Genomic DNA, 26,919 nt, shown 5'->3' with positions numbered 1-26,919 from the left:
CCTGGGCATAAATAGTTTTATTCCCTTTCCTGGATCAAGAGGCTCTTTTTTCATCACTCCGGTCTGCTTATCTCCTGTATTGACTGTTGCAATGCACTCTACATGGGGCTACTCTTGAAGAGTATCTGGGAACTGCAGCTGATGCAGAATGTGGTGGCATGAGCAATTTTGGGTGCCCCTAGCAGTGTGATTGTGCCTACCTGCACCCCCCTCAAGTCTTGCTATGCCCTGGTTGTGCCTCCACAGCAACTTGCAATCCATAGCCTGCCTGCAAAGCACCTGAGATGTGCAACTTCCTCACTGACTTTGGTTGCAAGGAGGTGCTCACTTAAGGACAGAGAGACAATTAGGACTGCAATGGAGCATTTTTGTTTTTGTTTTATTTTGTAACATATGCATATATATAGGCCAGGAGGAGGGGACTTCTCAAAGCCATTTAGGCACACTTGACATTTTTGGTGTACTGTGAACTTGTCAGTGTGTCAACCCTAACCCTAACCATGCTGCAGAACCTTAAGATATACAGATCTATGGAAAATATTTGTCTCAATAAAATGTCTGCATAGCATACAAAAAATGTTAAACAGCATGTTTTTTCTTTATACATTGGACCCTACTTACGTGAGGATGTCTACCTGTTGTGCTTTCCATGAAACAGGAATAGAATAGAGGAATCATTCTTGCAATCTAGATTTGGTGCTCAAATTGCTATTTTGGCTTAACTAGAAAGGGATTGGGTGTTGATCAAAGATTGTAAAAGAATCTTGAAAGTATTATTGCGTATTTCTGCTTCTTGTAATAATTAAAAATGCACTGGAATATACTTGTTTACATGGTTCTTTGCACATACTGGTTTCTTTAAAAACATAAGACTATATTGTGTGAAATAGTATTTGGTTACACTAAATCGTAAACTACACATGCGTGTTTCTCTCTTATGGGTCCTTCCTTCCTTCCTTCCTTCCTTCCTTCCTTCCTTCCTTCCTTCCTTCCTTCCTCCCTTCCTCCCTCCCTCCCTCTCTTCCTTCCTTCCTTTTTCCTGGGAAATAAAAAATTACAAGTTTTTGGCTAGGTTGTCAAAAAAACCAACAACCACAAAGCAGTTTTGATGGTAGATTTGAAGCAAGGATAAAATCTCTTCTTAATTTAGAAAGTAGCCTTTTCTTTCTAAAAGCACACTTTTATATTACATATAAAAAAGCTTTTGCTTGATGCCTGTGTTATATATTCTTTGCAATTTGGATGTGTATGTCACTCATTCCACTTACAAACTCTTTTTCTGGTGTAATTTTTGACAGTTTCATAGAGAGTTTTAAGCTTATTTTCTTCTACTCTGAAATATAACATTTCCAGAGCTGTGCAAGATGATTTTGAAGGCATGGACAGAGGAAAGACTTGTTGTACTTTACATATAATACAAAATTGAGGTTTTAATTTTTTTAGGAAAAGTTGTATTTAAAACTGATGCAGTGTTCTTAAAGTAATCATTGATTTTTTTTTTTCTTGTAGAATGTCAGGAGTTCCGGCTTGCCTGCTTGGATCAGCACAGTCAAAAAATATCAGAGAGGAAATCAAAGCGTAAGCTTTATTCCAGCCCTCTATTTATAGTACTGAAAAAAAATACTTTTCTCAATAAATATTGTTATGTTGTTGAAATGAGTCAAACAGAACTCAGTGGGCCTTATTGCAGAGAATTCTATCACAACCAAGTCTTAGCCAACACTTCAACTGTTTGTAATATGAATGTTAGTTTACTTTTGTCAGAAAGTAATTCTGTTTTCCTTTGCTTTACACAGGGGCCAGTATAGAGTTGTTTATTTAACTCCAGAATTCTGTTCAGGGAACCTCTTGTGGCTTCAGCAAATTGACAAAGCAATTGGTAAGTGCTAATAGTTGATATGCAAAACCTTGAAAGTTTTCTTTAAGAGCCACTGGAATTCTGCCTCAAATTCAAATGCATGGTTGGAAGTCCCTTCTGCCACCATTTTCAGTAAAGAAAAGTGATGGATCTCTCTGGTGGGACTGAAGGAGTCAAGGTTGATCACATCACTTTCTTAGGATGTGATGCTACCTTAAATAAAATCACTCCTTTGATTTAACCTAGAACTTTGATAGCATGAAAACATTTAGAAAAAGTTGTAATCTTTGGCATTGCTGTGAGGTTAACCAACTTGAAAGCCCATTTAATTATATTTTGGGTTTATATATTTCTTTTAATGAATGTCTTTATATCTTTATATATTCATACCACAACAAGGACTTGTGAGGCTGCCCAATTCTGCTAGTCAGTAAACTAGATTTTTGGATTTTCAAAAATATCTATATAACCTTCTTTATACTATCTATTTTTGCACGTTAATGCATTGAATTCTGCAGAATGTATAAATTATGCAATTCTGCACAATTTATTTCAGTGTGCACATTCTATAAAGCTTATGGAAAATGAAGGAATTGGTTCTCTTTTCTCTTAACCTGTTTTTTTCTTTTTAGGTTGTGGTTTCTGAGATTTCAGAGGAATTTCTAGCACATTTTCACAGTTTTAATTAGTGCACACCATTATAATCATTGGCTTTCTGCATGTGACAAAAAACAAAACAAACCTAACATATTTGCAGAGGCCAGCCACCTAAATAGCAATAGCAATAGCACCTAGACTTATATATCACTTCATAGGGCTTTATAGCCCGCTCTAAGCAGTTTACAGAGTCAGCATATTGCCCCTAACAATCTGGGTCCTTGAAAGATGGAAGGCTGAGTTAACCTTGAGCCGGTGAGGATCAAACTGGTGGCAGTTGGCAGAGCTTGCCTGCAATATTACATTCTAACCACTGCACCACCATGGCCACCAGATTTCATGATTCTCTCAAATCGTTTTTTGCTGCCTTCAGAATATCTTCTAATTACATGGAAGAATTTTGATGCTGAATACCACTGGCATGGTTTTTTTTTAACATTTTCAGGCAGAAGCACATTAAAAGTATAAAACAAAACTATAAAATGCTTATTTCTGCTTTTTCACAAACTTTACTCAGTTTTTCCAGATTACTGGCAGAACAAGTTCCCTTTTAGAATTAATTAAGAACTTATTGGGCGTTGTGTATTTATAAAAAATAGTTGTGATCAAAGATTTTTAGGATCATTATCTCTTTACTGGAGATAAGACTCTATAGAAAAATAGATAAATTGCTTCAGCTCCTAAATGTTCTGCAGACAACTCTGCTCTAAATTCTGAAAATGAAAACAAACTATACAGGACTATTTTTATTTCTCTTTAGGCATCACATTAATAGCGGTTGATGAAGCTCATTGTATTTCTGAGTGGGGACATGACTTCAGAAATTCTTTCAGGTCTTTGGGGTTGTTAAAGAAAAACCTTCCTAAGGTAAAAAAAAAACTCATTTATCTTGGTTTTTCCTTCACTTTAAATGTTTAGGCATGCATGTTTCTATCTATCTATCTATCTATCTATCTATCTATCTATCTATCTATCTATCTATCTATCTATCTATCTATCTATCTATGCATGCAATGAAAATGGGAATTTCTTTGTTGGTTTTCAGCAACAAATCCCAGGTGGTTTAAAGGATGCGTAGTTCATATTATTTTAGCCTCAGCTAGATATTTGATTGATGTCTTAGATTGACTTGGCTAAATGTTCTGCTCATGCCTTACACATCACTTTCCATATTGGCTAGCCTTTGTTTTTATAAATGTTTGCAAGCTGCCTAGAGCTGCTTCTAGATGAGATGGGCGGCACAGAAGTTTAATAAACAAACAAACGAATGATCTTCTGCACTAGATAACAGTGAATTGTCTTTCTTTAAACTATATGGGAATCTGTGACTGAATATGTTAACTCAAGAAAAGACCATGGCTACTACACTTGGTGATTAAGGCTAAAATTAATGTCACTGTGTGCTTCGATTCAGTTTGATTTGCAAGAATTAGTCTGCTATGGGAATAAATGTGCATGCACACTAAATACTGTACTCAAATCAAAGGCTTCAGATGACTATCCATTTCTTAATTTTGTATTGTCATTTAAAATAATTAGTAAATTCAGCTTTTTATTCTATCTCAGTTTTCTTTTTTCTTTTTAGGTTCCTATTGTTGCATTGACTGCAACAGCAAGCTCTTCAATTAGGAAGGATATAATAGACTGTTTGAATTTAAGAACTCCTCATATTACTTGTACCAGTTTTGACCGACCTAATCTATACCTAGAAGTTAGGCGAAAATCTGGAAACATAATCCAGGATTTATTGCAGTTCCTCATTCTGAAAGACAAGTAAGCAAGCTCTGAGATATATTGACAACTTATTCTTAACTAGAAGATCATTTTCATGGAATAAATCTTTTAAATAGTTTTTAGAATCCTGTTTGGCTTATTTGAGGATTTAGGAGTCAATTATTAGCTTTCAGTATAATCTACCTCAGAATATGTTCTTATGAAGTCAAACTTGAAGAAAGAATGTAGTGTATATGCCAGACAGAAATGCAATAAATCAATAAACTAAAGCTTAATTGTGGACATTGGAACGGACCTTGACATAAAAGAAACAGCAGAAGATGGATTGGCAAACAGGCCTGCTATAAAGTCTGTTGTGTAAATATCATGTTACTGATCATTGCAATCCTTTTTTTTTCTGCTTGGCAAACATTGTTAGAGAAGCCAGATTGGGTAGTAAACCTGTATATTCACTTTGTAAATCAGCGGTCGCCAATCGGTGGTCCGCGGCCCACTGGTGATCCATGAGAAAATTTTGGTGGGCCACAGAGAAATATCTGCCCCAAAGCAATTAATCCAGGCTGTGCAGGAACACAAGGCTGCACCGCCCACATGGCCCGCCCACCTGCTGGCCCCCACCCTTTGGCCGAGCGCAAACCTGCAAAAAGCTTTGCACCCCTCGCCAACCAGGATGAGATGATGGTGCTGTTGCAGCAAGAGGGGGCTGGCAGCACAGGCGGGCTGAAGCGGCAATGGAGATGGCCAGAAGGTGCAGGAGCGCCGCGGTACTTGCATTTGCGCGGCATGCCCACACCTTCCAGCTCGCCTCTCTTGGCCTGGGCTCTTCCTCGATGGCCACGGCTGTAGGGACAGCCCAGAGCAGGAAAAGTATCAGTTGGTGGTGGTCAGAGGGGGTGGAGTGGGCAAGTCTGTGCTCACCATCCAGTTTAGACATCCAGAATGGGGCTGCGTCGTCGTCAGTTTTCTCGTCCCTCTCGGCACTCTGCTGCCCCCTCCCACGGCCCCATCCATTACTGCCTGAGGAAGGCACAGGAAAAGAAAGCGAGCAGAAACATAGGTGCTTTCGGCTTCATGCTTGTGTGAGCAAAGCATGATCGGAGCTGCCGTCTCCCTATATATACTGGTGGGGAGGTTGTCCATCAACCAATGAAGAAATGACAACACAGCCAACCTCCCCACCAGTATATATAGGGAGATGGTAGCTCCGATCACGCTTTGCTCACACAAGCACAAAGCCGAAAGCACCAACCTGAAGATGGCGAGTGGGACCTCGTCGAAACGTTGCCAAGAAACTCTCAATTTTACATGGGAAAAGACCCAAATACGCCATGACCTGCATACATATACATACATACATATACATATACATATACATATACATATACATATATATATATCAAAATTTATATTTAATATAAAAAATAAAAAATATATTAAATATATTATCTTTTTTAAAAAAAATTGTGTTAGTGGTCTTTAAAAGTATGAGTTTGGTGGTCCCTGAGGTCCAAGAGGTTGGCGACCCCTGTTCTAAATTATGTCTGAGCTCCACATGAGCAAGAAATTATTTGTATATTTGTTGGGGAAGACTGGTTAATGCAGTGTGAGGACATCTAGAGTCAATATAATATCTGGTGAGAGTTTTAATTTTTTTCTGCAAGGCTTTATTATCTGTGTTCTTGTCAGGATGGAGTTTAAATTGGCAGTGAAAATACTATTGAAATAGAAGAGGTTCATGTTAAATAATTTGAATCTGTCAACTTAAATGCTGGAGACAGAGAGAGATCAAAAGAGAGAAAGAGATATCAATGTAACATTATATCATGCCTCTACAAGGTTTTACATAAACTACCCCTTATAGGGACAAATTAGTTTGTTTTTATATTTATTGTTAACCTCATTTTTTTCACTGGTTTTTGATTTTAGTAACATAGTTTTCAGATCCTTTACATTTTAGGTTATCGGGATGTCATTAATTGTGTCTTTTATTGGTGTTCCTTCCTCAGGTTTTAAAACCACACTACTCTTCCAACCTAGCTTCCTTTAATGTATTTTCTGCATATGAGTTGAATAAGGAAGTGGAAAAGTATGCAAGTTTGTTGTATTACTTTCTCAATCTGGAGTCAGTCTATTTCACTATGTTCTGTGTGTACTGTGGCTTTCCTGATTTCTATATTTGTCTCTTATGATTTTAATGCTTTTAATCAGAGTTACTTCAAAATGAGATGGGCAGCAAATAAATTTAATAAATAAAATAAATAAATAAAAACTAATATATGTTAGGACAATGAAATATTCTGGGATTCCTATTTTTCTCAGCACTTTCCACAGCTTCATATGAGTGACACAACTGAAGCCAAAAAAGAATAAAAAGAAGTGAGAAAAATAAATGAATAAATAGAGGAAACAATAAGGAAAAACCCTATTTTCTACCACAATCATCTTGACGTTGCCAAAAAAGGGCCTGTCACATCTTCAGAAGCCTTCATTTTGTATTCTTTACCAGTTCTTTCAATTTTAGTCTTACAGTATACAAATTTTGCTCTTCTGTTCTGTTTTCAGTTTTATTCCTTTGTCATAAGCATTCATTGACCCATGCATAAAATCTATATTTGGAACAGTTTTGGGCAGATCTTCACCAAGTAGCATTCTCATTCATTCTTGTGTTTCCAAATGACCTAAAACATTTTTGTACTTTGATACCGTTTTCATCCATGCATTCATTATGTAGATTAATCATTGCTTTGGATTACATTCCTCAGTATTTTGGATAGTTTCTCCCAACTCTTTCCATATTCTTTCATTATCATAGTTAGTTATCATAGTTAGATACTTGCAGTTATCCCCAATATTGCTATTTTCAAAGAGTGAATAAGATGATACTAATTCATACTTTCTGAGCTTTAGAGTTGCTTTCCTGCATATATTTATTGGTTCTGCTTCATAAACTCAGACTATCTTCATTCAGGTTTATTACATTGTTCACTTTTCTTAGTTTCATAACATATCTATGTTTTCATTTGTTTCATTTGTTCTCTTTACATTTATTTCTCTTTGATTCCAAGTTGTAATCTTTCATGTAGCATGATCATCCATAGATGGATCACTATATTTTGATTTCAAAGGTCCATCAAGTCTTTCTTAATTGAAGCTTCCATGTAACGTTTTTAGTAAAAAAAAGAGTAATTTATTTCTACAAATGCCTTGCAAATATTTAAGTCGTATTATTAGTCACTATTTTTCCCATGTGACATGGAGGGAGAGGAATGCCCTTGAGAAACAGAAGAAAGCTGCTGTCAACGCAACAGTTAGATAAAAGAAACCTGAGTCTGGGACAGGAATGCAATGTATGCAAATGTCTCAGACAAGACCTTTTCTAGTTCACCCATAAATAAAGGGAGGGAGGGGGGAGGCAGATTCAAACTTGCAAGATTCTGTTGCTATAACTTTAGAATAAAATTAGTGTTAGCTTACATGAATTTGGTTTCCTAACTGGACCTATTGAAGGCCTGATATGTAAACCTGTGTTTGAGAGAAAGACAATTTTAAAGTAATGTAAATTGACATTGAGATTTATCATAGATTAATCAGTTTATTAGCTATTCTAATAATTACTGGAAAAACCTCACATACAAATGATTTCTACTTATTTTTCTAATCTTAGGTCTACATATGAATTTGAGGGCCCCACCATTGTTTACTGTCCATCAAGGAAAACTACTGAACAAGTAGCTGCAGAGCTAAGAAAATTAAATCTAGTTTGTGGTATATACCATGCTGGAATGGGAATCAAGGCAAGAAGAGATGTCCACCATAAATTCATGAGAGATGAAATTCAGGTATGGAACAACTTCATTTGTTATCTAGTTTAGGCAAATAAAATATACAGAAGAAGGTTTCTATATTAAATATATAAAACAACATAAGCATAGAGACCTTGGTGCTCTCTGAGCTTGAACCAAGCTCAGAGACCACCAAGGACCCCACAGTTCAACTCTGACCTACAAATAATCAGTTCTGTCGGTATCATATAAATGTATTGTTTTCCTTTTCAAAATTAGGACCCACTAGTTAATAAAATTGATTCTGAATGTCTTATTGAAGTTGACATGTTAATTTTATGCATGTTTACCTGATAGTATGCCTTACTGAATTCAACAATACTTCAGTGTTTTTATTCATAAGATCTGACTATATGTTTTTTCTAGCATTTTTAATTGATTATTTCAATTTTTTTGATGAAATATGAATAGTATATTTATATTTGTTCCTGTTCTTTTGAAGCAATATAAGTGTGTACATTACTTACATCACAGATATGTTATATAAATGCCAATAATTTATGTTCAAACCTTGTTTTCTGTAACCTTATTTAATTTATGTAGTTGTTTTTAAAGGTTATGAGATTTATGCATATATTAATATTCTGAGTATAATTCCTATTTTTTTAAAAAGGAAGACTAGGGAGACAAACTAGTCAGTTTAACTAATATCAGGAAGTTTTAACATTTAATATAGAGCTTCTGAAGGGTACCTTGCATATGTTCAATTGATGGTCTATCTAGTAGAATTTCATTCATATTTTAGCCCAGGATTTGGAATAACATGATCATATTGCATGTTTTAATCAAACCTGTGTGTGTGTGTGTGTGTGTGTACACACATATATGTATAGTGGTGCTTTTTGTGAAGCCTTCTGAATTTCAGTATTTCTGCATAAATATCTAAACATGATCAAGTCCTAAAACTACTGTTTTCCCAAAAATAAAACCTAACCAGAAAATAAATCCTAGCATGATATTTTCCAAGCTGCTTGTACCCCCAAAATAAGCTACAGTTAAGACTGTCAGCCAGATGGACGTATTTACTGTATTCCCCCCAAAATAAGATCTAATAGGAAAATAAGCCCTAATGCGTCTTTAGGAGCAAAAATTAATATAAGACCTGGCCTTATTTTCGGGAAAATATGGTACTGCTAGATAGAGAACACATTAAACAGATGAGTCTAAAACATTATACTTGTTCATTTATTTTTTGACGAAAATGACCCAAAAGTATATATAATATGAGCCTTGGTGGTGCAGTGCTTAGAGTGCAGTACTGCCGACTATTTCTGCTGACTGTTGGCTGTCTGCAATTTGGCAGTTCAAATCGACCAGGCTCAAAGTTGACTCAGCCTTCCATCCTTTGGAGGTGGGTAAAATGAGGATGCAAAATTGTTGGGAGCAATATGCTGACTCTGTAAACCGCTTAGGGAGGGCTGTAAAGCACTATGAAGCGGTATATAAGTCTAAGTGCTATTGCTATTGCTGTAATGTTTGTGTGTGGAAGCTTGAAACAGTTAAATCTAAGCTACAATCAATCACTACAGTTAGGTCTTACTTAAGTCTTACAGCTTACTTAAATGATCCCCGTCCCATCACTTCTTGACATTGCATGATGTGTTTTGATTCTTGCAGGCCTAAATGAGGTTCTCTCCCCAAATCAGATAAGCAGATTCTGGTTGACTATTTAAAACAAGATTTAACTTCCCAAGAGCTCTTTTGACAGTGGGATTGTCAAACTGCAGGAAATCAGAAGGTCCAGGCAGTTCAAATGGGTATAAAGATTTATTGCAAGCTTAAGCTCTCTAAAACAATTTGACTAGTCCAAGCAAATTGGCTGTAGATAAGAATCACTGGAATACAAAGTGTGCTGGACTTAGATCTCTTGTGGTCGTGAAGAGACTTGAGACTGATGACATGTTTGACCCCTCTCTTGGGCTCAGCCTGGTCATCTCCTTTACAGTTCACATCACTGTATGTGTTTTTCTAGAAGATGAAACATTTGGGAACATTTTAATTAGGATTCTTGTCCTCAGCAGTGGCATTTTAACGTATGTATTGGATTTAGTAAATAACATAAATGACTTGGAATTCAAATATTGTGTTTCTAAGCTGAGTCTGGCAAAGCATTGACAACTCATTGCATACAAATATTTTATGCAGATCAAACATTAATACTGAAAAGTGCATTAATATTGAAATAATGTAACTTTGATGTTGTGGATTTTGGTTCTTTTCTGCAGTGTATAGTCGCTACTATAGCCTTTGGAATGGGCATTAATAAAGCAGACATTCGGACAGTTATACATTATGGAGCCCCAAAAGAAATGGAATCATACTACCAGGAAATTGGAAGGGCTGGCCGTGATGGGCTTCCAGCCTCTTGCTATGCATTGTGGACTCCAGCTGACATGAGCTTCAATAGGTAACTGCAATTCTGATATGCTTTGTACGTATAAATATTAAAACAAGAGATATAAAACCATGCTGAATATTTTAAACCATTGCAGGTAGCCATTGTTTAGTGACTGCTTTGTTTAGTGACTGTTCACAATTATGAATGTGATGAAAACATAATATTGTGATCAACCCCATTGGCAGATTTGCAAAGTGGATAAAAACTGAAAACTGAAGTAAGACTGTACACACAATTATGGTTTCACTTAGTGACCACTTCACTTAACAACCGAATAGCCAGTCCCAATTCTGGTCCCTGAGTTAGGATTACCTGTACATAAAAGTTGGTTGGTATTGTTTAATATTTCATTGTTTGAATTTTATAATGGGACTACAAATTCAAATTATGAGCTACTGTAGTTCTATTTTATAATTCATTTCCCATGCATTAGACCTGCACAGTGAAGAAAACAACAATGAGCATTATTTAGTATTTTAAAAATTTGATACATACATACAGTGATTGTCATGAATGCTTTTTTCTTATATTGATCTTTAATATATCATAGTTCAGGCCTCTATACCTTGTAGAATATTACAATCTGTCATGTTGCAAGCCATTCAGGATCTTAACACAACAACATTGTATGTCAAGCAGACATGTCTCATATATTAAGTTTTATAGCTTCTTCATCAACAAGCCTATTTTCACATTTCTCCAGTTGTACTATCTATTTCTATAGCCCTATCCTTTTTAAAAGCATTCTCTCGTATATTTTGTGTCTTTCGTTTCATATTTTTTTCCCCTTGATACTAAATCTTAATCATTTGAATTCTACTTGACATATCATACTCCTTCCCGTAAAAATCACCAACATATGTTTCCAAGTGTGTTCCAACTTCATTTTCATTCCAAATCATTTCATAAATTTAATTCTTAATTCCATCCACCTTGTGAAAGCTCCTTTACATCCACATCCAAATGTTTTTATTTCGGTGGAAATTACTCTGCATTTTCTTTTCTCTTTTAATCTTAATTTTGTGACTTCTTTTTGTTCAAGTGCATCTTTATTTCTTTTTATACCTTACATCATATTTTTGTTTTAGCATTTTTGTAACTTTATATGTATTTTTTTCATCCAGAGATTTACTTTTTCTACTAAATATTGTAGAATGAGGTATTAATGAGGTATGAAATTAAGCAGTTTTATACCTTATTAACATAGCTCCTTTCATTCCTGTAGCATTCATAATGTAAATGGATTTTTGTGTCTCAAGCAGCTTCTTTTTCACTTTCTGTTCATTCTAATCTGCCTTGTACCTTTTCTTACAAGGTTTTCCTGCAGTTCTTTTTTTCATTCTTTCCTTTTTTTCCATATCCTCACCCCCCCCGCAAAATCTATTCTTGACACTATGAAATTGTCTATCCTTTGTTCAGAGCCTGTTATCTTCTTAACCTTTACTAATTCACAATTATAAACAATAACAATTAAAACAAATCTTTTAAATGTATATTTATTCTTTTCCAATGAATGGAGAAGAATATGCCATGAATGGACTTCTCTTTAAAATATATATTTAAAATAAAACAAGCACAAATAGGCTGAAAAACAGCTTCTATCCCAGGGCAGTAGCTCTTTTGAATTCTACTGTATAGTGCAGTGTTAGTTTCGGTTCAGCGTGTGGAGTGTGAAGGATGTGTGTTTATGTTTATTTTCATGGTCATGATGTTTGATTTTGTTGTACGAGGTGCAGTGACAATAAACTAAAATAAAATAAACTACCATTATCTTAAGGAGATACTCATGAATCAGCATCTCTGAACGACCCTCTCACTATATATATATATTTACCATGGTTTAGTTCATCCACTTATGACACCTAACAGAATAATATTTAAGACAACTTTATTTATTATATGGGGTTATTCTAAGCCTGATTGAAGGATTAGGGAAAAACATACTCCCTTTATTCAGCCACTATACTCCTCAAAATCTGAAAATCATCATGCAATGCTATGCCTTACCCTTTTCTTAGTTTCACAAATGTACAACATAATCTGCTTTTCTTTCTTTCCTTCATTTCATTTCTTAATTCATTCTCTTTATTATTTATCTCTCTCATTTTCCAAGTCACAGTCTTCCATATACTACAGCCACCACCATAAAGATATATTCTTGCTATGTATATACTTGTAGCAAATTAATGATTGATGTTATATAACGTACATTCCTATATATTGCCTGCTGCATATTTACATTTGGGGGGAGGGAGAGGGGGCAGCAGAAAAAAAATAAGATGAATTATCAGTATTTCAGTTTTTTTCTATTTTCCTTTTTAAGACACCTAATCAGTGAGATACGTGATGAAACCTTTCGCCTGTATAAACTGAAGATGATGGCCAAGATTGAGAAATATCTAAGCTCAAACAGCTGCAGGCGGAGGTAAGTGTTTATGTTGTATATTTTAGCAGGTGACAGACAGCAGCTTTCAGTGAAAGCTAAGTGAAATTTTGAAAAGTCATAGAGGATTCTGCTGGATTTTTACACTTGTACTATCAGTTTCATACTTTGAAAAAAATACGTCTGTCTCAGGATGATTCAAGGACAAATAATTAGCTCCTATGTGAATTAATTAATGATGATGATTTCAGCTCATTGTTTCCTTCAATGAATTTAACATGTACATTCTTGTTCTTTTATTTAATTCCTAACATTCTCTTGGGCAGAATAATCTTGTCTCATTTTGAAGACAAACAACTCCGAAAGGCATCGACAGGCATCATGGGAACAGAAAAATGTTGTGATAATTGCAGAGCAAGGTAAATGTTGCACCCCAAAGATTTAAGGTTTGGAACCACCTTCCCTCAGCAGATAAATAGATAATGGCTCTCTGCTAATGAAGTATTCTTAAACTATCATTACTTTTAACATAAAGAATTTATCAGTGTATGGTATGCCATTCAGTCATTCACTGCCAAAAGCTAATTCGCAGAATATAATTTTAGTTTAGTTTCATTATTATCATTTTACATTTATAATCTAAAGAATTAAGGTGCCAAAGATAGATTTTCGCTGTTTTAGTCTCAAAATAAATCTGTGAGCTTGGTTAACATGAGTCAGAGCTAGAATTATCTAGGGACACGAAAGTTTTTGAATCCATATTGTTGTTATCTGATCTGACATTGGGCCATCTACCCCATTTCATTCAAGCTAAAGTGCTTGGATTTCCTAATTTGGAGAAAATGCAACTGAGGTGCAGTGGACCAGACAGAAGACACGATAAACGTTTGTGAGGCTGCGTCAAGATTGCTATTAAACCAGTCAGGCCTGGCAACCATCAATCCATGCATTGATAGCATTACAATTAGAATATTGCAAAATGTTTAGTTTGAATCTCTGAAAAGTGCCTAGATGCTTTCATAGGTATAGAGTGACGTAGGTGGACATTCAATCAGTGCAAAATCCCTGAGTCCATATCCTACCCAGATTGAAAGATCATTACTAATTTTCAGTTGTTGGTAAATAGCCCTGAATGCTAGTTTAGGCTTTATTGTTTGAGAAAGAAGCAGAAATCCATTTGGAAACCACAGGGCAACATTCTGCATCAATGCAATTATGGGGCAGAAGGAATTTTTTTATTAGATTACCTGACTGAGTAGGAATGAGATGAGGATAAAGAAAAAGTGATTGGGCTATTTGGACACTAGTAACAAATGTGAAAAAAGTCTGCTTATAAAAATGTCTGCTTTTAACAAACAGTGATCTAAGAGTGACGAGGCATTTAACTGTTTGTGTGTATGGTATGTGTTTGTGTTTGACTGCAAATTGAATGAAGTTTAACATTTGAACTAAAAAAATAGAAACTAAAGTAATAACATTTTTAAGGATAAAAGAGAAATGAGAGAATGTTGAAAATTGTAGAGATTATAATATTGAATTAGACAATTGGCAAAAGCTATGGGAAAGAAATAGAAAACTAATGCTGGCAACTTCATATAAAGAGGACCAATATAAAATGTTTTATAGATGGCACCTCCCTCCAACCAGATTGGCTAAAATAAGTAAAAGTGTATCACCACAATGTTGGAAATGTAACATGGAGATAGGACCTATTATCACATGTGGTGGAAATGTGTAAAAGCAAAAAAGTACTGGTGGAAAATAAAGGTATGGATGGAAGAGATGGTTAGCTAAAAAGTAGAGTTTAGACCAGAAATATTCCTACTTGGAATTATTGATGAGAAATATAGTAAAGGAACAATATATTTAATGTTACATATAATAACTGCTGCGAGATTGGTATATGCCCAAAACTGGAAGAATGAAGATACCCCTATAGAAAGCGAAATAATAAGGAAAATATTAGTCTGTGCAGAGATGGACAGGCTAACTCTAAAAATTAAGGATAAGGGTGAGACAGAGTACTATGAAGTCTGGAGTAAAATGTATCAATGGCTGGAGTTGGGGAAAAAAAGGAATTGTTGACGCTTTATAGGAATGAAAGTAAAAGTTCTGTAAATTAAAGAAATTGAAATATAATGGACAAATATGATATGAATATATGAATATAAAAACTATAAAGAAAAAAAAGAGATGGATAAGAAGCCAGGTTGTAAATATGTATATAAATGTATATAAATGAAAATAGAAACAAATATGTAACTAGCATTATATCAATAACATAAGAAAAAAGGGAAAAATAATGTTTAAATGTATTTCTATGCTGTAGTTTGTATGGCCAAAATGATGGCCAAGAAAGTCTCACTGTGTTCAACTGTTTTTAATGTTGATTTAATAAAAAATTAAATAAAAAGAAAAAAGAAAAAAGAAAATTGTAAAGATTTATACATCAACAAACGCAATTGAAACAAACATACTAATATCCAAGAAAAATGATGAAATGGGAGTCACAGAATTGTGAGAATATTGAAAAAGATAGGTTTGAAGGTTTTTTACCAATACAGTTGTGTCAAGAAGCATAAAAAGGATGAAGACTAATTTGCCCATTGATCTTGATGATTTCAGTGGTTAGGAAAGAAGCATTTTCTAGGTTGCTTTTCCAATTATGCGAGCTTGTAATGCAAATGATTGAATGTGTGTTCCTGTATAAGAAGGAAAAATAACCTTCCCCCCACCTCATATTTTTGATACTAGTTATCAACAATGTATAATTTTGGTGCAGTTCTAGGAACATTCGTTGTATTCCAGTAATTGATACTCAAGACAGTTTTGAAGATTTTGGTCAGCAAGCATTCAAACTGATGTCTGCAGTATGTGATTTAAAGGAGAGATTTGGCATGGGGGTTCCAATACTGTTTCTCAGAGGATCTGTAAGTATGGTAAATTGATGCAAATTTGGTAATGTTGTTTGCGTGGTAGTGGGGCAAATGATGGGTCTGGGAGTGCAAGCATTCTAGGCTTTTCTACTTCTTATTAATTCAGTATTATTCATTACATATGAAAGAATAAGCTCTGTGCTACTTACTGTGGTAACAAAGTTTGTGAGTTAAAGAGTATCCATAAGATTGTGTCCCATTCCTTTATTTGCTAAACAGTGACAAACTTTCTTTCACAACTTTGTGCATTCTGTAGAGCTTTCATGTTTGACTAAATGTTTTAATTTTAATAAATACAATTTATGTTTTACTATGAATACAATTTATGTTTTACTTTTCACCTTTTTATCTGCCCTACCATAGGGCAGATTAAGTGAAGTAATGCCACCTCTCATGTCCCTTCTTTGCATTCCATAATCCCTCATTTAGGCTTTTTTCCCTCATGGGCATTGGGCATGGTTTCAAATAAAATCCTGTGCAACAATTTCTTGCCAGTTTTCCTTTTTAAAAATACTGTGTATGACTGAGAGCCCTTTCTATTATGCAGTACTAAAAATGTATAAAAATCACTTTGAATAGTCAGAGAGTGTTATGGCAATATTTCATTCTATTAGTTATTTAAGGTTGGTCATTCAGTATGCATGAAATTGGCTATTTTAAGAGCTATTCACTGTTTCATTCAACTGAAATTGAAAAATGCCTTAGGAAAAGAATTAATGTTCAGTTAATCTTCTGTGTTAACTGTAGAATATGTCACAAAGTTTCTTCTGCTTATGGTTTAAAAAACTGCTTTAATTACTATAACAGGAAACTATACCCCTTTTGCTTTTTATGGTTTACTGAATACTGTAATTAACAGTATTTCAGATATAATATATTATTCTATGTAGCTTTATTTCTATGTGTAACAAGTATTTAATGGTTTGATAATAATATTAAGATAGTTAGAAATGTCCTTTACAAAGCATACTTCCAAATATAAATAGTTTACTTTACACCATGTTCACTCATGGCTTGTGAAGAATTGTTTTATCATCAGTTTTGTTCAACTTAGTAGACTTTGGGTAAAAATAAGCACAGGTGTGTTCCTAAACAGATTTCAGGTGAGTCACCAGAGAGATCAGATTTCACCTGTTATTTGAAATTTGAATCCATCTTCAGTGGCGATCAAATTCTCCTGGGAACTTTCAAATTAAAAAGTTGCCTCAGCTGAAATCCTACACTATCCCTATTAAGACAAAGGAAGGTTCAAAACTTTCAAAATATGGCTTCTGCAGTTGTGAGATGTTTTGTTTCTTTGTTTCATTTTGAGGCTGCCAATTTCCAACACTTTGTGTTTGTGGACATGTGAAATGATGCATCCCATTCTGTTAAGGCCCAAATTGAGTTACAAACCAGAGCAAAAATAAAAATAATGAAACACGGCCAAGAGAAACGTATTAAAAGAGAAAATAATAACTACATGAAAGTGATACCTATTTGGCATCTCTCCAGTAACTAAATGCTCTTTGTTCTAGCAGAAACTTCTAATGAAGGTAGAGAGGAATACGGATACTTCATCTTCCCTATACATAGCCTGATCAAAAATCTGCTCTTTGAGCATCTGGAAAGATGGTGCAAACTATTGTTGGGAGAAAAGGTCATCAAACATATTAAGCTCTCACTACTGCTTTTTAACATTTCATCAGTAGGTTACCAATAGGATACAATCCATACAAAACATGAAGAACATTAACATACTCTGCCCAGCAACTAAGAGATACTGGTAATTTCTAGTCAAACCGATACCATCCTTTCTGAAAGTGAAATTTTAAGCCATGATTTCAAATGCCTTGATCACATAAATTAACATTGTCAGAAAAGGGGGAAGGGAGAAAGAATAATGTGGCCATGTGGCATTTGTAGTAGCTTAGAAATTACCAAAAGGATTTTTATAGTGAAAATGCTGCAGTACAAAATGTGCTTCTGGTAACAGGATTCAGCTAGATAACCATACTGTCCTGGCCCAAGACTTTAGCAAAGTCATTAACAGTCCAGGAAATAAAATGAAGAGAGGCACATGCTATTGAATAAGACTACATTTTTGTCCTAATTTAGCCCAAGGTTTGAGATGCAGAACATTCTTTACCTGGGTACAGTTGAGTAGTAGATAAAGCAAAATCCATTCCCTGATCCAACTGAAGATTTGAGGATTCTTGAAGATATAAATTGTTGGGCGGGGGAGGGGAAGGTGGGAGGTTGTTTCACAAAAATTGTTTCAATGCCTTTGCTTTTAGGATCCAGTTCGATCTGCCTTCTTATTCTTCCAGTTAGGCTAAGCAAATTAATAGTTAAGTGTAAAATTTTTCATTTCAGATTATCTTTTCTAAAAAAAAAAGCTTAGATAAAAAACAAACTTGCCTCCAGTGATGTATTTTGAATTGATTTTAATCTATTTTATTCCTATTTTCAATTTAGCCTATATTGGGGGAAAAAAGGTCTTCCTTTCCAAGAAGTATCAATATAAATATATAATCCCCTATGCAACTCCTTTTTCCAAAGAAATCTAATACAATTTGTTTACTTTTTATCACACTGGTTCTCTTTGAACAGGACGTCATTTTCTGAATATTAGAAAGATGTATATTTCTTGATGGGATAATGGAAAGGCTGCCTTGTTAAGTGATGACTTTGTATAGAATTGTGCGAGAATTGTGTCTTTTAAATAAGAATAAATACTGTATTCTTGAGTGTTTAGCCTTTTTTGTTTTAAACCAGTCTTCTCAGCGTCTCCCAGACAAATTCCGTACTTATGGTCTGTTTGGAAGTGGGAAAGATTGGCCAGAGCACTCATGGAAGGCATTGGGCCGACGTCTCATGCTTGAGGGTTTTCTTAAAGAAGTTTCTGGTCAAAACAAATTTGCAGTCATGTGCATGCTTACTGAGAAGGTAGGTTTGCAGTCATCAGGCAAAGTGCTTAGTTAAGTGACAATTTGGGGCATCAGTGTATTAAGTAATTTGTTTTGCTCTCAGGGTAAAGACTGGCTCAGTAAATCAAGAAAAGAGCAGAGGAAAAGCCTTTTACTTCCATCTGATGAGGATCTATGCTTAAAGAAACCTACTCCAAGGTGATTATGTCTTCTGATTCTAAAGTGCATGCATTTCAAGCCATTCTGTCAATCTGTCCGGGAGACGTTTTTGTTTTGTTTCTAGACTAGTCAAAATTTCTGGATTCTACAATTCTCAGAATCCTTTGCCAGCTAAAGTGATATATTTTGTGCTTTCAAATCTCTGGATATTTAGAGTTGAATGTTTTTCCAAGGCTGCTGGTTAAGAATTAGTTTTTATTTGTAAATTGACAAAACATTAGAAAGTTCAAGTAAGCAGCTGTACCTTCTTTAACATGTTGAGCTTTATATTGTGTGAAAGTAGTAGTACATAACTCTTTTTGCCAGGTTGGATTGTAACCATCTTTTTTTCTTTTGAGCTCAGCTTGTGCTTTGAGCTTTGCACTTCCTTCCAAGTTGCTTGAGATAATATGCTTCAAATTCAGAATTGTTTAAATCAGAATGTTTTGCAAAGAATGTTTACTGTGGGACTGGTTTTTGCTTTCAAGAGGTCTAAACTCCCTTTTCTTCCCCTTTGCAGTTACAAACAAATCTCTGCAGAAGCAGGACATGTTTCCAGTGCTGGGTTACCTCCGTCAATACTCAGGAAACAGGTCTGTGTTATATCAGAGAAACTTATCTTTTCTGGTAACCTAGAGATATTATCTCTTAGTCAGAGGCGGCAGCAGCATGAATACATAACAGATGAGCTCTCATTAATAGAGGAATTATTGTTCTATAGGGAAACAAAATTGCTGAATTTAGAAATGGTTGAAAGAGCTTTACTGAAACTATTTTCCCGATAGCTGCATGTATCATGTTCCAGCTGGAGGAAAAATCTAGCAACATAAATTAATTAGTTGAAATCAGTGTTCTTGGGGGTTTGAGATGGAATATGTCTGGTATATAGAAGTTCAGAGGACTCTATCATGTTTGTTAATTGTGAGTTAAAAGTGAAGCTACCTGGTAAAATTAACCATAATTCTAGATACTATGAAACTAAGAAGATACTATTGAAAGAAGAAATGTTACTCATGACAAAAGAAAGTAAATGACAAATTACTTGTGAGATTCATTAGAGAATAATGTTTCATTATAAAATCAGCAGTGAGCATTTATTACAGCTCTGTGAAGCTCATAACAAATAACAATAAGAACATAAAGGAAATAATTAAAAGCAACATCCAGAAAACAATGACCAGCTAACAGTTCCCAGTCTTTGGGCTGCAGTCTCATCTGATTACAGTGCTTGGTGAAAGAACCATCATTTTAAGGCCTTCCAGGAGGCAAAAAGAATTAAGGCCTGTTGGAACTCGTGGGGAGGATATTTCATACAGTAGGCATCAGAAAGCCAGACAAAATTGTACAAAATACAAAATGATCTATAAAGGATATAGGTACATGTGTATCTATTTCTGGTTGCTCAATAAAAGGGGTTGAAATAAGAATTTACACTCAGAAATTTAAACTGGTTAGGTTGTGAAATGATGCTGGCTTTCATTCTTACCTAAGAAGTCAAGAGGCTGTTCTGTATTATGGCTCAGATGATGCCAACTGTGGCTGCATTGGCATTTTTACTCAACTGTAACATAATTAGTTTCATATTTTATTTATTTCAGTATTATCTTTACATTTCTCTACTCTTCAAAGTTAATGCTTCCTGTTATTGAAACCCAAGCAAACTGTGGTGATATGATTTGTCCTAATCCTATTAAAGTACTTGTATAGTTAAATGTTTTTTAAAATGTTGTATTTAAATGTATCCAAAAACATTATAAGATGCACATCCATATTCTCTCTTTTTTAATTTTATGTTACTGAAGAACACTTCTGTGCATGAAATGTTTTCCTATTCAAAAATTAGTAAGATGTCCAGCCAGAGTACACTTTCAGATAAAAGGTATTTCTGAAAATACTAGTTTTTCTTTTTTGTAGTTTTTTTGTATTTCTTCATATTAACGTCTGTTGAGACTGTTGGGTGGATTGAAATTGGAATACTCTATAATAAGTTTGTACGGTATTTGCTGATGCTACTGTCATCAATTTACAGTAAATTTAGGAATGGCTTTTTCACTGAATATCTTTAAAATGCAGTAATTTTCTCAGAGAAACAAAACATGCTGATTCCTTGTGGAAAGATTAACAGCACCGTCTATTCCTCCAGCTTGTGCCATAAGCATGTCTTGTTTTGATCCAATAAGCATTTCACAAGGCTTTTGGTTCATTTATTGGCCCATTCTAGGAAAATAAAAGCATTTATGTGCTCTTATTTGTCAGCTACTACATATACTGACTGAATAGAGGTTTTAACTGTTTTTCTTTCAATAGTAGTGCCACTGTGCAGTTATCACTGCCTTGCACCCCTCTGAGTGCTACAGAAACTGTTATATCTGAAAGGGAGAAGGAATTGCAGGTTAGTATACCCAGTACTTGGTGATTAGATTCATGTGAGAATCGGGTTTCTTTCATGATTACAGAAATAATAATGAATAGATTGATTTAGTTTTAATCAAAGTGAAAACTAAGTCATTCCTCACTTTGACATTTATTGATCCCTGTTTCTTTTGTCAAAATGCGGAAAGTATTATTACACTGTTGTGCAATGAATTTTGCTTTGGAAGATTGTTGCAATATCATGGCACAGATATAAAGGGACAAGGCTGATAGTAAGACACTGTTTTCATCATGCTAATCTGTTTGACTCTCTCAGGATGACATCTGAGTGAAACTTAAAAAAGATAGTTTGGTGTAGTGGTTAAAGGCATCAGGCTAGAAACTGAGACTGAATTCTAGTCCCACCTGAAGCATGAAACCATTTGGTTGACCTTGGGCCAGTCACTCCCTCTTAGTTCTAGAAAGGATAAACCACTTTTAAAAATATTGCCAGAAAACTCCAGGGACTTGCATAAGCAGTTGCTGGGAAATAAATCTAATTCAGAAGCACAAAAGCCTACATTTAAAAATGCCATCCTAGATATGGCATTCCATTCTGAATTAAAATGAAAGAGTAATGCTCCTGATAGATAGCCTACTTCTTATTTCTTGTTTATATTTGCATCCTTTCTTTTTTTTTTAAAAAAAGACATCTTTTAAATGGAATAGCAAGTTTGTTTATTGATATTTTTAAAATAATGTTGCCTTTTCATTTCATGCAGTAATTTGTAAACCTTTTTTGTTTCTTTTAGACTGTACTGTATGGCAAATTAGTGGTAGCCAGGCAGAAACTTGCCAGTGAAAAAGATATCCCTCCAGCTGTGCTTGCAACAAATAAAGTGCTGCTTGACATGACTGTGATAAGGTATGAATTTTCATTGAAGTGAGTGAATGAACATCATTTGATACATGTTGGAGAACAATAGGAATCATTTTGCTGGGGAAATGTCAGGGATTCTCATCTCCTAAAATGTTAAATGAATTTGTATGAATTCGTCTTCCCATTCCACCATATGAATAAACTAATAATTTCATTGGCATTAGGTTTGAGTAATAAATTAAACCATTTGCTTCTGTCCTAACTCAAACTTACAATCATCAAAACTGAGGGAAGATTGATTTTTTTATAGCTTTTCTCTTGCCACCCAAAAACTTTCATTTGCTTAACAAAATTGCTATCTTCCTTTTTCTTGACCTGTTGGGAGTGACTTGTCCCACAGTTTGAGAATTTCTAAGTAATTATCTCTAAAAATTAGAAAATCTATTTGACCACAATATAACAGAAAGGAGGAAAATGTGTTTACCACCTGTTTTGATAACGTTTCAAATAGAATGCTTTTAAAGATGTTTCATCCTTCTAAATCTATTCAAATGATTCACACTGACACAAATTTGAAAATTTTGTTTTACTTTAGCAAATGTGCTTGAGATCAGTAGCCTTAAATTGATGCCAATTATACATCATAACTGCATTTATTAAATTTACCACCTTGGGATTTTTTTCTCAAAAGTAAAAAAAAAAGATTTAAATTACATAAAATGAATAATATCATAATTATCCTAACTATGAATTTAGATTTCATTTTGTAATAATATAGGTAAAATAAAAGGTGGTCAAGCAGACCAGAAGCCAGTAATCTCTTTACTCCTACTGGCAGTGAAACATTGCATGGTGTTAATACACTATTTAGAGTGAAACTGTGGTTAGGCATTGCTCAGTGATCCATTCACACAATACCCACATCTGCATATGCCTGAATTCTCCCTAAAATAATCATAGTGTTATGTATATAACTTTGGAATGGATTATAAACTTTGCTAGCTTATCTTTTAACTTCTGTTTTCAGGCTCTTCAGCAAGTACTTTCATATTCTCCCTCCTTCTGTATTTATAGGTCATTTTTTTCCCCTTTTTCACCTTCATATATCAAACTCAAAATAATAAAGTCAAAGACTTTCTGTAATATCTGTAACTTTTTTTTAGACCTACAACTGTGGAAATTATGAAGAGAATTGATGGCATTTCTGAAGCAAAATCTACCATGTTGGCTCCTCTTTTAAACGTAATCAAACAATTCTCCCAGACAAATAATTTACAGGTCAGATATCATTAAATACAATTTAACAGTTAAATTGTTAAGTTTTAAGAAGGAGACCCAATATCACATTTGGCAGCATGCTATTCAACCTCTTGCCTATAGCAATAGCACTTAGACTTATATACTATTTCACAGCCCTCTCTAAGTGGTTTACAGAGTCAGCATATTGCCCACCAACAATCTGGGTCCTCATTTTACCGACCTCAGAAGGATGAAAGGCTGAATCAACCTTGGGCCTGGTGGGATTCAAACTGCCAAATTGCAGTCAGCAGAAATAGCCTGCAGTACTGCACTCTAACCACTGCTCCATTGCGGCTCTATAGGTAATCCTTGCTTAACAACCATTTGTTCAGCGACTGTTCAAAGTTACAATAGCACTGAACAAATGGTAGTCATATCTTGTCCTTGAAGTTATAGGCATTGCAGTGCACCTTGGGTCACATGAACAAAATTCAGTCTGCTTTTACAATTGCTTGATGCACTTCAGCTTCACCTCCACTCACTCCCCCTATCTCTGCCCTCTTGACCACCCTGCGCTCCACTGGCCTGAAGAAGTCTTCTCGTATTTGGTGCTCTTCACCCTTTTCTCTTCTTTGTGTACTAGTCCACCTGTTGATCTTCCCACTATTTTTCTTTCCCGACCTACTTGTAACTATTGTCAATGTCTTTGGCTACAAACATGGTCTATGCAATAATTCCACCATGGTCTCCTTTTCAAATTTTTCTTTATTGGGAGATTGGGAGATTGGGAGAGGGTTGTACAGCACTGTTGGATACCCTATGTTTGAAGCTGAGAGTGTCATTGGTGGCTGAAGGGATGTAGAGAAGTGAATATTTTGGAAGTTTGAAGGGATTGATTTTTTTTTTTTGACCTGACATATCTCTGCTTGGAACGTGTATTGTAGTCTATGCCCAGATCAAACACAGATTTTTTAGTCCAAATAGATAACCTGGAACTAGCTGTTCAGTACAAGGATGTTTTATATACAGGTAGTCCTCACTTAACAACCACAATTGAGCCTGGAATTTTGGTCATAGTTATTGTGGTTTTTAAGTGAATCACTATGTGACCTGCCTGGGTTTTATGACTGTTTTAACAACAGTTGCAAAGTGAGTCATTGCAACTGTTAATCCATCTTTCTGAATGGGTGCTTTTTGCCAGAAACCAGAAAAAACATCGCAATTCTCTCTGCAACCAGTGTAACATGCAAGCCTATTGCCAAATGCCCAAAATGTGGTCATGTGACTGCAGGGAGGGGTTGATGCAGAAGTGACACATTCAAAGATGGGTTGTAAGTAGTAGCTTTTTGGGGACCATCATAACTTTCAACAGTTGTTAAGTGACTGGTCATTAAGTGAGGACTAATCTATATCTCACATATCTTCCTAGTGTTGTTTATTCCTTTGTTCAGTGTTTAATTTTTTAAAAAAATAACAGTTTCTGTGATACTCTGCAGACAGACATCTTCAAGAATTCTGGAATGAGAGATCAGCCAGATACAGTCCTTCAGGTGGACAGGGAGTACAACACCCCGACAGAATCAGAAAAACATAAAACTTACTCATTGTTTCAAGATAAGAGTAGGTCCATGGTAAGCTTTTTAACATCTCCTAATATGCAAAGCCACACTTCTTTATTGGGTTGCAGTCTATCAAAGTAATTTAATTTAAAAGAATAAAAAACTGACCACTGCTTATGTGCTACATCTTATTGGCTCATAATGGTTTGTACTTACTTTGAATTGGGCTTATTTTGCTGTTTCAAGGCAAATACTTCCTTTTGTTTTTCATTCTGTCTCCTTTTTTTTTCTCATCTAGTAAACTGGATTTCAGCATAGGGATAGAGTACCTGAAACCCAAATGAATGAGTTGTGAATAATAATAATGTATAACACAGGCAGTCCCTCAACATATAACCACAATTGGGACCAGAACTTCCATTGTAGTTGTTAAATGAATCATATTAAGCAAATATGACTTCCCCCATTGCTTGTTGGAAGCCAACTGGGAAGGTCGCAGATGGTGATCATATGATCCCAGGTCTCTGCAACTGTTGTAAATACATGTTGGTTGCCAAGCATCCAATTTTTAATCATAGGACTATGTGGATGTTATGACAGTCATAAGCACTAGGACTGAATGTAAGACACTTTTTTCAGTGCTGGTGTAATTTTGAACAGTCACTAGATGAATGGTTCGTTGTAAGTCGAGGACTATCTGTAGTTTGAGAGACCTTGACAAGGTGTTTAAATATTTAAACTCTCACTTGGCTTAGACAAGAACCCCTATATCAAAACTATATAGCATTCCCCAAAACAGAATTGGGTCTCCTGCATTTTTTCATCTTTGTGTTATTACATCAGAATATGCAGAATTTTGTCATGGGCAGAAATTAAATTTTTATGTATGGAATTTCTATGGGGGGAAAAGCATGTTTATCAGCTGCACTGACGTACTGCCGTGGAACTTTTAAAAGCATTGAGCCTTACTTGACAATCATAGTAGTAGCCTTGAAGTACACCATTTAATATAACTCTTGCATAACTACTCAGTCTTAGAGGCTAATAGCTTCATTTTACCATACCCCAAATTAGAAAGAAAGGGTCATAGAAAGAAAGAAAAAAAACATCAGGGTCCATAGAGATATCTTATGAAGTAAGAAGTAAAGAAAGATGCTACCTGACAGGAGTTTTTAAAATAAAATATTTGGAATATTCCCCAAATATTATGAAATATTCATTTATTAAAGCTATGCAATGTTTTGTCTATATTATTTTTGAATGAGGGATAAATACTAAAATAGTTAACCAGTCTTTTAAATAGTTTGATGTACTTTTCCCCCCAGTTAATTATTTTGTTTAATTTCTTCCTTCTCCCTTTTGATATTTTCAGTAGTTGCATATATTGTATTTGCTATTGGGTAACTGATATAATGGCCTCATAGTGCTATGTAATCAGATTTGGTTATATAGTGATTTTATTGAAGCTAAGTTGCATAAGTGCTTCTGGTAATATTATTGTCAGTCTAATTAAATAAAAAAGTTTGCTCTTTTCCAGAGCAGCTGTCCAAAATTTGCCCAGAGTAGGATATATCTCAGCATTGCTGGGTTTTTTAAAATTAAAAATTCCCACACTTTTTGATATACTATTTTTTAAAAATAAAGAAAGCAAATGTAACAAACTGCTTTTGTATATTAATGCTAGGTTTGCTTCTCAGTTTGCTGCTCTCAAGAGCATGTGAAATTAGATAGCCAACAAATTTTAAAATACCCAAGGACTAATTAGCAAGGAGCAATAATACAATTAAGACTTGGTAATTTGATGCCCTGTATCAAATGACTATTGATTATAATGTGCACTCTTGTGTCTGTAGTCTGAGAGAAAGTCAGCAAACATAATATGCAGTTATCTCTATGTGAAGAAAATAATTGGCAAAGTTACAAAGATGTATTAAAAAGCTTGATGTGATTAGCACAGGAGAATAAAAGTTTTTT

General features: G+C 34.8%; 1 protein-coding gene across 9 annotated transcripts in view; it reads left to right on the top strand.

Moving 5' to 3' along the window:
- Positions 1-26,919, top strand: part of WRN (WRN RecQ like helicase) — a 52,402-nt gene that overhangs the window by 19,954 nt on the left and 5,529 nt on the right. For 6 of the 9 annotated variants that reach the window (XM_087926299.1, XM_026712805.2, XM_087926302.1 and 3 more), the window contains 17 exons: positions 1,510-1,578; positions 1,797-1,879; positions 3,276-3,382; positions 4,101-4,288; positions 7,914-8,088; positions 10,317-10,498; positions 12,813-12,914; positions 13,199-13,291; positions 15,655-15,802; positions 18,566-18,736; positions 18,821-18,915; positions 19,436-19,508; positions 20,718-20,794; positions 21,223-21,307; positions 22,080-22,192; positions 23,311-23,425; positions 24,883-25,017. In XM_087926299.1, the coding sequence (XP_087782425.1) occupies positions 1,510-1,578; positions 1,797-1,879; positions 3,276-3,382; positions 4,101-4,288; positions 7,914-8,088; positions 10,317-10,498; positions 12,813-12,914; positions 13,199-13,291; positions 15,655-15,802; positions 18,566-18,736; positions 18,821-18,915; positions 19,436-19,508; positions 20,718-20,794; positions 21,223-21,307; positions 22,080-22,192; positions 23,311-23,425; positions 24,883-25,017 (2,011 nt within the window). The remainder of the gene's footprint in view (positions 1-1,509; positions 1,579-1,796; positions 1,880-3,275; positions 3,383-4,100; positions 4,289-7,913; positions 8,089-10,316; positions 10,499-12,812; positions 12,915-13,198; positions 13,292-15,654; positions 15,803-18,565; positions 18,737-18,820; positions 18,916-19,435; positions 19,509-20,717; positions 20,795-21,222; positions 21,308-22,079; positions 22,193-23,310; positions 23,426-24,882; positions 25,018-26,919) is intronic. The other 3 variants (XM_087926300.1, XM_087926301.1, XM_087926306.1) reach the window with 1 other exon arrangement.

The sequence above is a fragment of the Pseudonaja textilis genome, chromosome 2, assembly GCF_049901715.1.
Source record: "Pseudonaja textilis isolate UNSWEBS1 chromosome 2, rPseTex1.2, whole genome shotgun sequence".
Classification (NCBI taxonomy): Eukaryota; Metazoa; Chordata; class Lepidosauria; order Squamata; family Elapidae; genus Pseudonaja; species Pseudonaja textilis.
Note: the sequence above shows the minus strand (reverse complement) of the source record. Positions and strands in the feature narration are given on the sequence as shown.